The sequence below is a fragment of the Gossypium hirsutum genome, chromosome D12, assembly GCF_007990345.1.
Source record: "Gossypium hirsutum isolate 1008001.06 chromosome D12, Gossypium_hirsutum_v2.1, whole genome shotgun sequence".
In the NCBI taxonomy this organism is placed as follows: Eukaryota; Viridiplantae; Streptophyta; class Magnoliopsida; order Malvales; family Malvaceae; genus Gossypium; species Gossypium hirsutum.
In genome coordinates, this window is record NC_053448.1 from 42,227,775 (window position 1) to 42,238,667 (window position 10,893).

The 10,893-nt window shown below is 39.8% G+C and overlaps 1 protein-coding gene and 1 pseudogene across 5 annotated transcripts; one reads left to right on the plus strand and one right to left on the minus strand.

Moving 5' to 3' along the window:
• Positions 1-446: 446 nt before the first annotated feature.
• On the plus strand, positions 447-3,217 carry LOC107945912 (metal tolerance protein 1). 5 transcript variants are annotated; one of them, XM_016880071.2, is made up of 2 exons: positions 447-743; positions 1,801-3,217. In XM_016880071.2, exon 2 carries the CDS (start codon positions 1,801-1,803, stop codon positions 3,073-3,075), a length of 1,275 nt encoding a protein of 424 aa, XP_016735560.1. In that variant the 5' UTR covers positions 447-743; the 3' UTR covers positions 3,076-3,217. The 5 variants fall into 5 exon arrangements, with proteins under 5 accessions (XP_016735560.1, XP_016735562.1, XP_016735558.1 ...); XM_016880073.2 differs by lacking the exon at positions 447-743 and adding an exon at positions 794-1,028; XM_016880069.2 differs by lacking the exon at positions 447-743 and adding an exon at positions 796-1,356.
• An 85-nt stretch (positions 3,218-3,302) lies between these two features.
• On the minus strand, positions 3,303-10,625 carry LOC107945913 (caffeic acid 3-O-methyltransferase-like; annotated as a pseudogene).
• Between the last annotated feature and the right edge of the window lie 268 nt (positions 10,626-10,893).

A 10,893-nucleotide genomic window follows, 5' to 3' on the forward strand; every position in this document is an offset into this window, starting at 1 on the left:
CCAAAGTGGAAATCATAGTCGGATCATTCCACATCGCACTAAGTTTTTGTCACATTCATTAACAGTCATCATTGCAAGAATGAGACACTCCCATGTTTTGTGGAAGAGACACCGCAAGTTCTTTGTATAGTACATATCAATCTTTACAGAACCGAAATAACAAAAAAAGAAAAAGAAAATTAAAAACTTACCAAATCTGTGATTATTAATTATGTTCTAAGAACACGATCCAATGAGTTGTATTTGATCGAGACACATAAACTAGACATAAATTAAACGATTATTGTGTACGACTAAGTAAATTTATTGAAAATAATACTTGGATTTGAGAAAGACAAGTTCATGTTATGGCACAACAACCAGACAAAAACTTGGAAAAAAAGACTACTCTGTCTGTAGAAGTTTCAAAGCTTTTTCGGTAGACTAGACCAGTAGTTGGCTGTTCTTGGATGTACTTGCTTGTCTGTTTTTGTTGGGAGCACTATCAACTATGACTCATCTCCATGACCCATGTGAAGCACTCCAATAACTCCAAGTTTTCTGTAACTTGGAAAATGTAATAAATAAAATTTTTAATTAGGTTGGGTTAGTTCTTATGGGCGCTGGTAAGGGCAATGTTGTAATATGACAGATGACTGCCACTGGGTGGTAATTAGTAAATCAACTTCTATGATCTATCCTTATTTGCTGGCTGCAATCATAGTCTCAAAGCCAGGTCTGGGGGCTTTCAAGTTTTGACAAAGGTACAACAACCCTTCCATAAATCTGTATTTTAAACCATTTTTTGGTTATTAATTTCATCACTTTATAAACTCTGGGTGTTTGTAGCTGGTTATGACCTTTTGGGGTTGGTTAAATCCTAGCATGCTAGAGACCCATTTCATAGTATTTAATACTCATCATGAATTCATGATTTAATGCACTTTTTTTACTATTATATATGTGTGTATATATATTTCAGCTTACTTGGTTCTTTGTCCATGGAGACGAAATACAAGATAGTTTGTCCAAGAATGTGATGCTAGATTGTATGTTGTTTTGCCTTAAACAAGTTCTATCTGTCACTGGCTTATTGCAGTCAATTATACGTATGTTTCACTATGACTGATGGTTGCTTTCAATAGTAAATTATATCTCCGGCGATGTTATCTTTCATATCCCTGCCTTTGGAAAAAATGGCATTTAGGCAAGGTGTTGGGTTTTGGTACGGGTTAGTTATGGCCCTTTCACCTTGTCATTGTCTCTGCGAAATACCCTTCTGCCATTTAAGTCCAGTTCCTTGCTAGGGACTTGCTTATCTCCCATGTGTTATATACACACACACATACACACATGTATGTATCAGCTCCTTGAGAGGTAACAATTCTTGCTTGCATGATTGTATCCCTAATTTACAGAATCAGCTCCTTGAGATGAAAGTAATTTGCATATGAGGAAGTCTTTCATCGACTAAAACTCAAACTTTTGCCTGTCTTATAGTCGACTTCGACTTCGACTTCCCCCCCCCCCCCGGTTTATCAGCTTCTTTGAGGCATCTGATCTATGTTCAAGTGTTCTGTTATAAATTGAAGCAGTTATGATGATTGGCAAGCAAACATCCCACTGCTAGTTTGATTAGAACAAACTTTCGTGTCTTAAGCTAACCGGCTAGTGTCGTGTAAATGATGCTATGCAGACAGACATCTTGTGCTTATGTCTTTTTCCTGCATGTTCTGGTTTTACATATTTACATGTTTCATTACAAAAGTTTTGGTTATCGGATTATGTTTATGTTCATGATGTTCTCCGTTCAATTTTCAGATGGAAGTGCAAAATCCTCAACATGGGCAATATATTGAAATAAATGTGGATGTTGGTCAAGGCCAAAGGCGTATAGGAGGGAGTAAGTTTTGTGGGGAAGCACCTTGTGGATTTTCTGATGCCGGTACTAGCTCTAAGGATGCCGAAGAAAGATCGGCTTCCATGCGCAAGCTTTTAATTGCCGTGGTGCTTTGCGTCATCTTCATGAGTGTAGAAGTAGTGGGAGGCATCAAAGCCAATAGTCTAGCAATATTAACTGATGCAGCACGTTTGCTATCTGATGTTGCAGCTTTTGCCATATCCTTGTTTTCGTTATGGGCAGCTGGATGGGAAGCTAATCCTCGTCAATCATACGGATTTTTTAGGATCGAGATTCTCGGGGCCTTGGTTTCTATCCAGTTGATATGGTTGCTTGCAGGAATTTTAGTGTATGAAGCCATTGTTAGACTCATTAATAACACAGGTGAGGTGTATGGATTTCTAATGTTTCTTGTTGCTGCTTTTGGATTAGTGGTTAACATTATCATGGCTCTATTATTGGGCCATGATCATAGTCATGGTCACGGTCATGGCCATGATCACGGTCATGGTCATAGTCATAGCCATAGCCATAGCCATAGCCATAGTGATCATAGTCATGGTGTGAGTGTTACCACGCACCATCACCACGAGGGACACTCCACAGGAGAACACCACCATCATCATCATCATCCCGAGGGGCACTCCAAGACTGAGCACAGCCATCATTACGAAGAGACTGAGCATGTCAAAGACGAGGATCACCACCACGACGTTCACAAAGAACAGTCAAAGCCACTGCTTGATAAGCCAAAGAAACGAAGGAACATAAATGTCCAAGGAGCTTATCTTCATGTACTAGGGGATTCCATCCAAAGTATCGGAGTAATGATTGGAGGGGCAATCATATGGTACAAACCCGAATGGAAAATCGTCGACCTGATCTGCACGCTGATATTTTCAGTAGTTGTTTTGGGGACTACCATCAAAATGTTGCGCAGCATACTCGAAGTGCTGATGGAGAGTACGCCTCGAGAGATCGATGCAACAAAGCTGGAAACAGGGCTATTGCAAATGGGGGATGTTGTTGCCATTCATGAGCTGCATATATGGGCCATTACAGTGGGGAAAGTCCTCTTGGCTTGCCATGTCAAAATCCGACCCGAAGCTGATGCAGACATCGTCTTAGACAACGTAATCGAATATATCAGAAGGGAGTATAATATCAGTCATGTTACCATTCAGATTGAGCGTTAAAATGGTAGACAATAATTTAGAGCATGCATGGACCTCATTACTCTACATATATTTATAGTTGCCATAAATACTGGTCCATATCCAGTATTTAATCAGTAGATGTTATGTAAATTTCCTTTGTTGAATCATTGTTTTCATTCAATCCATGTTTGGTTGCTTGAGCTTGAAGCAAAAGACAGATATTCAATTCAATTACACATTAATGTAATGAATTTGAAGGCAAAAGCAATTTAATCATTTTAATCTTCCATAACAGGAGGTAGCGATGAACATAATGATAAACACTCAATGTGCACGATAAACTTACAAGTTAAACAACCATAGACAAACCCGATTTTTGGGATTTGAAGGCATATCATTTGTGGAACTCCATAACCCAACAGTCACAAACAAAGCACTCGAACTTAACGCTGTTGAACCCGGCTTCGGTCGCCAACGCGACAAACTCTTCTTTCGTTCGTTCTTTCCCACCGGGGTTTTGAGTCATCATTAGCATATCGAGTAGAAAAGTGGCCTTTGCCGAAGGAGTAGACTCGGCCATAACAGGAACTACTGAATCTACAACAATGACTCTGCCATTGTTCGGGATGGCTTTGTAGCAGTTCTTTAACAATCTCAAACACTTCTCATCGCTCCAATCATGGAGAACCAACTTCAAAAAAATAGCATCTCCTTGTGGAACGTTTTCAAACATATCACCAGCAACATGTTCAATTCCTACACAAGGGAAGATATTCATTAATATTTTGCCTAGGGATAAAAATAAATCTATAAGAAATTAAACAAAGACTCACTTTCTTTAACTTATATTTGGTAGGTAAAAGAGTTACAAGCAAACGAACTTTTGAAGAAATAACTAAGTAAAAAAATTGGAGAGTCAAAAATGAATCATAAATTATTAAGAGCTAAAGTATAATTTTAAGAAATCAAATGATAAATCTACCATTTGGAGTGGGCCAAGGCCATTGCCTACCCCTTTGCCTTTGCCTCAGTTTGTGTTTTTTATTGATGAAAATAATTCCTAAGCATTGAACGAAATATAATCAGATTATTTATTTTTATATAGAAGTTTTATAGTAATTTTTTATAAAATGATATTTGAATATAAACCATGGTAAGAGAACAAAAAGGAGCTTTGTTTTTATGTTTTTGTCATAAATTTATGAGATTAAAACCTTAAAATTGTTTATGAAATTTTGTTTAAAAGTCTATTTTTATTTATAAGAGTTTTTATGCCTCTCCATAGAAACATAATTATCCAATAAATATATTTTTGGAAGTCACTTCTCTTAAATTGTCAAAACTATTCAATCAAGCAATGTTTTTGGAATTAGATAGGTGGTCAAACTATTTCGATCAGTTTAGCATATTCAAAGCAAATGAACTATTAAAAACAATTAAAAAAGTAAAAAAATTATAAAAATCGGTTCAACTGTCGATTCAATCAAAATTTTAGCCTTCTTTAACTGATTTGTATCGGACCGATATCTTCATCGATTCTTGATCCGACCAGTCTGGTCCAATTCAGACAACAGGTTAATCAAGAGACGTAATTTATTACTATGAAAGTAACAACTTTTGACCAAAAATTCTAATTTTTAGTTATTTAAGATATTTCATTTGTAACTACTAGAGCACTACATATATTTAAATAGGAAAAAGATGATAAATATACCGGGATAGGACGAGGCATGTTGTATAACATGAGGCAAGTCGAAATTAATGCCATTGATGTTAGGGTATTTGGAAGTGATATAGTGAAGTGTGATACCAAGGTTACCACCCACATCTACCAGTTGCTTTATGCCATGAAAACCATCATAAGAGTGGAGCAATTTCTTGGTAAACATTGTACTTAAATTCAACATGGCTGTGTTGAAAACTTGATTGAACCTATCATCCAATCCAGGGTACTCAAAGGCATGTGCTCCATGCACCCTGTTGAAGGCGATCCCTCCTTCTAAAACCGCATATTTAAGTTGACACCTGCAAATAAAATCCATCAAATAATCAAACATCTAATAAGTAAAAACTTTAAGAAAATGGGCAACGGACCAGATAACCAAGGAGACTATATCTTGATTCAGGGCCAAGACAAGAGCTAACGACACAGCATCTTCGTTAGGGATGAAGTAGTAAGACACTGGGGATAAACTGTAGTGTCTCTCAAGACCAACCACAGAGCAGCACAGCACGTTGTGGCTAGCCAAAAGTCTGGCAATACGGTCCACCATGATTGGTGCACCCTGGTTCTTGCTAGGCAGTTGTTGTTGAAGTCAGCTCCCATGTAGCAGCAAAGGTGGCCATGCAAGGAACGTGCTTCAACAGCAAATTGATGCAGCAAACTGAAGCTATTCATTTGGTTTCCTTAATTGAATGTTTTGTATTTAGTTAGGATCAAACTTAGTTGGTAGCTGCATTTTGATGTAATTAGGTGCTGAATGACAAGCTTAGGTAGAAGCTTTTTGTTTTTCAATCAAGTTTACCAAGTTACTAGGCATTTTAGTGGTGTTAGGTATGTTAGTAGGTGATTACTTGTTTGTTTTACTTATTGACTGATATATGTAATGGCTTAATGCCTTGTTCATGTGTTAATGAAAAATATCAGCTCATTTTCATTCAATCTCTTTCTCTCTTTTCTGTTTTCACTTGCTAGCTTCATCTTTCTGTTTTTTCTGCTTCCGAGTTAGCTTCTTCACCAAGCCTCGAGGCTTACTACTCAAGCAAGACTAGAAACAGCTTGCTGCTGCCTCTTGCACCAACAATTGGTATCGAGAGCTCTTGTCTTAGTGGACCTGTTGCTTCAAAACAAGGAACTTGATGGCTTCTTCAGGTTTTTCACCAGCAGCCCCACCAGTCTTCAATGGAGAAGGCTTTCACATATGGCTGGTCAAGATGAAGACTTACCTACAGGCCTTCGATCTGTGGGAAGTTGTCAACACAGATACTGAGCCAGCACCACTGAGGGCTAATCCCACAGTAGCTCAGATTAGGCAACATGCTGATGAGAGGACCAAAAGGCACAAAGCCATGTCCTGCATCCAGAACTGTGTGTCAGATGTCATCTTCACCAGAATCATGGCCTGTGAGACTCCAAAACAGGCCTGGGATAAGCTTAAGGAGGAGTTTCAAGGCACTGAGAGAACAAGGCAACAGCAGCTGTTAAACTTGAGAAGGGATTTCGAGAATTTGAAGATGAAGGAAGAAGAATCAGTGAAGCAGTACTCAGATAGAATTATGGCAGTGGTTAACAGCATAAGGCTCCTAGGTGAGCACTTTGATGAGGCAAGAATTGTGGAGAAAGTCCTCTCCACTTTGCCTGAGAGATATGAGGCCAAAATATCCTCCCTAGAGGACTCAAGAGATCTTGCTAGCATCTCTTTGACTGAGTTAATCAACACCTTCTATGCTCAGGAACAAAGGAGAGCTAGCAGAGCTGAAGATCACCAAGAAGGTGCATTTCAAGCCAAGGCCAGAGAAACCTCGAGCACTAATGCTCAACGAGGCAAAAAGCCTTGGAAGAACAGGCCTAAGCCTGATGCTGCAAGGAGCAATGACCAGTCCTGCAGATATTGCAAGAAGCCTGGCCATCCAGAAGACAGATGCTGGTTTAGGCCAGATGCAGTATGCCAACACTGCAAGAAGAAGGGCCATGTTGAAAGGGTCTGCAAAAACAGAAGTAAGCCAAGGCAGAATCAACTTCAGCAGTCAAAGGTTGAAGCTCGAGTAGCTGAGGACAGCAGTGACCAAGAAGAACAGGTCTTTGCTGTTTCTTGTGTAGCTTCTGAGAAGAAATGCTCCAAAGGCTGGCTGCTGGACAGTGGTTGCACTAACCACATGTCACCAGATGCCTCCTTGTTTAAAACCTTGGACAGAAGTTATAAAACCAAGGTCAAGGTTGGAAATGGTCAGTTTATAAGGGCTGAAGGAAGAGGAGAAGTGCTGATATGTACTCCCACAGGCAACAAGATCATTCCAAATGTGCTGTTGGTACCTCAGATTGACAGAAACCTTCTCAGCATAGCTCAACTGCTCGAGAAAGGTTATTCTGTTGTGTTCAAGGATAAACAATGCTATATTACTGATCCAAGTGGATCAAGCCTTATGACAGTCACAATGACTGATAAATGCTTTGAGGTTCACTGGGCAAATGACTCAAACTCAGCATACACAGCCTCTGTTGAAGACTCCAAGCTTTGGCATCAAAGGCTTGGACATGCCAACTTCAGATCAATGGCTCGATTGGCCAAAGAGGGCATGGCAGAGAACTTCACCAGCTCAGTGGAGCATGATGATGTGTGTGAAGTCTGCCAAATGGGGAAACAGGCAAGACTGCCATTTCCTACAAATTCAGCTTGGAGAGCTACTGAAAGACTGCAGCTGGTGCACTCTGATGTATGTGGCCCAATGAGGACTGAATCACTCAACAAAAACAGGTATTTCATCCTCTTCATTGATGATCTTACAAGGTTTTGCTGGATTTTCTTTTTAAAACACAAGTCTGAGGTAGCTCAAGTGTTTGTGAAGTTTAAAAATGCTGTAGAAACAGAAACAGGTTGCAAGCTGAAATCGATAAGGACAGACAATGGCACTGAGTACACTTCAGCTCAGTTTCAAGCCATTTGCAATGATGCTGGTATCAAACATCAGCTTACAAATGTCTACACACCTCAGCAGAATGGGGTAGCTGAAAGAAAGAATAGAAGTCTGATGGATATGGCCAGATGTCTGCTGTTTGAGAAGAAACTGCCCAAGACCATGTGGGCTGAGGCAGTAAACACTGCTGTTTACCTTCAGAACAGGCTTCCTACTAAAGCTCTTGCATCCGAGACACCTTTCGAGGCTTGGTTTGGTTTCAAGCCTTCCTTGGCACACCTGAAGGTGTTTGGTTGCCTGTGTTATGCACAAATACCAGCAGCAAAGAGAGACAAGCTCTCTAAAAGGGCTCAACCAGGTGTTCTAGTAGGCTACAGCTCAGTCAAAAAGGGCTACAAGGTGCTGGATCCCTTGATAAACAAAGTCCAAGTGAGCAGAGATGTCATCTTTGATGAGAAAGCCTGCTGGAATTGGGAGAAAAATGAGCCAGAAGCAGTTTCAGAAGACCTAGTGCCTAATCAAGCTGAACTTGAGCAGCTAGGACCTGAAATGGATGTTGATGATGTGCCTGTGAGAGGCACAAGGCCCCTAGAAGATATTTATGAAAGGGCACAGGTTGCAATAGCAGAACCTAGCAGTTTTGAAGAGGCTGAGGCAGATGAAGGTTGGAAACAAGCTATGGTTGATGAAATCAACATGATTGTAAAGAATCAGACATGGGAGTTGGTTGAAAAGCCTGCCAACAGAAAGACTATCGGTGTAAAATGGGTCTATCGAGTGAAGCACAATGCAGATGGAAGCTTAAACAAGCTAAAGGCCAGGCTAGTTGTAAAGGGCTTCAGTCAAAGGTATGGTCTGGACTACATGGAAACATTTGCTCCAGTAGCCAGACTCGATACAATCAGATTGCTGATTGCAGTTGCTGCTCAGAACCAGTGGACAATCCACCAAATGGATGTCAAGTCTGCATTCCTCAATGGATTTCTAGAAGAAGAGATATACATCGAGCAACCCCCAGGTTTTATAGTGCCTGGTAAGGAACATTTGGTGTATAGGCTAAGAAAGGCCTTGTATGGCCTAAAACAGGCCCCTCGAGCCTGGTATGCTCGAATTGACTCATATTTGGTCAGTTTGGGATTTGAAAGGAGTGCTAGTGAGCCAACACTCTATGTTAAGAGGAATGGAGCTGAAACACAGCTTATTGTGTCACTATATGTTGATGATCTTCTAGTGACTGGAGGAGACAAGTTTATGATGGTTGATTTCAAAGCAAGAATGAAGGAAATGTTTGAGATGTCAGACCTGGGATTGATGACATATTTCCTAGGAATGGAAGTCAATCAAATAGAAGGAGGAATCTTCTTGAAACAAAAGACATTTGCCTTGAAAGTGCTGGCTAAATTCTCAATGGAGAATTGTAAACCAGTGAGCACACCAATGGCTATTGGCATAAAGCTATCGAGCCAGGAGGAACATGAATCTGTCTGTGAAACAGATTACAGAAGCCTTGTTGGGTGTTTATTGTATTTGACAGCAACAAGACCTGACATTCTGTTTGCTGTAAGCATGCTATCAAGGTTCATGCACTGCTGTAACCAGCAACATTACAAGGCTGGGAAAAGGGTGCTAAGATACATTAAAGGTACCTTAAACCATGGAATACAGTTTAGAAAGGCTGAAGAGTTGAAACTGATTGGCTACACTGATAGCGATTGGGCTGGTTCAAAGGATGACATGAAGAGCACTTCTGGCTATGCTTTTACACTTGGCTCAGCTATGATTTGTTGGAGCTCAAGAAAACAAACAATGGTGGCTCAATCGACAGCAGAAGCAGAGTATGTAGCAGCTGCCAATGCTGTTAATCAAGCTATGTGGCTGAGAAAAATTTTGAGTGACTTGAATCTACAGCAGAATGAAGCAACTGTGATACATTGTGACAACAAGTCAGCAGTTGCTATTGCTAAAAATCCTGTCTTTCATGGCAGGACAAAACATTTCAACATCAAACTCCATGTGATAAGAGAAATGGAACAAGCTCGAGAAATCGAGCTAATCCATTGCAGTTCTGAAAATCAGATTGCCGATATCTTCACAAAGCCTCTTGGTGTATCAAGATTTCTAAGCCTGAAGAGGAAGCTAGGAGTCTGCTGCATAGAAGCTGAGGAGGAGTGTTGAAGTCAGCTCCCATGTAGCAGCAAAGGTGGCCATGCAAGGAACGTGCTTCAACAGCAAATTGATGCAGCAAACTGAAGCTATTCATTTGGTTTCCTTAATTGAATGTTTTGTATTTAGTTAGGATCAAACTTAGTTGGTAGCTGCATTTTGATGTAATTAGGTGCTGAATGACAAGCTTAGGTAGAAGCTTTTTGTTTTTCAATCAAGTTTACCAAGTTACTAGGCATTTTAGTGGTGTTAGGTATGTTAGTAGGTGATTACTTGTTTGTTTTACTTATTGACTGATATATGTAATGGCTTAATGCCTTGTTCATGTGTTAATGAAAATATCAGCTCATTTTCATTCAATCTCTTTCTCTCTTTTCTGTTTTCACTTGCTAGCTTCATCTTTCTGTTTTTTCTGCTTCCGAGTTAGCTTCTTCACCAAGCCTCGAGGCTTACTACTCAAGCAAGACTAGAAACAGCTTGCTGCTGCCTCTTGCACCAACAGTTGTGCTGCAATATCGGTGGCGGAGAGTTTGGCACCTGGACCTGCTTTTGCAATTATCTCCAATATCCCAAGCTCGCATGCTGTTTGCAAGGCCATAGGGAGGAATGTTCCCATCACAAGTTGGGAAGCAAAAGAATAAGTTTCATTGTCATTTTCACCACTTACTTCCTGTTGCTGAGATTCTATTGAAGAAGGCATAGCCATTTGGTTCTTCAATTATCTCAACGCAGCTCAGTTGGTTTAAGATTAGTGTCTTTTAATAATGGCTGTTGGGAGAGTTCAAGTCTGATTTGTTTTAGTATTAAATTACTTTGCATACAATGTCTAGAATTACTCATATTATATATAATGCGTTTCCGCACACTTGAACTCACGTCCTCTTGCATTAGCAATAATACACATACCAATCGAAAAGAAAGTGTGAATATATGTATGTTATAAGTGAAATCTAGAATTAATTCAAAAATAATTCAATAAATGAATATAGGTATCTTCAATCTTGATAGAAATCTGCTTCAGAGACGGCTTCAATAATATTTCTCAAGTTGTTTTCTTAA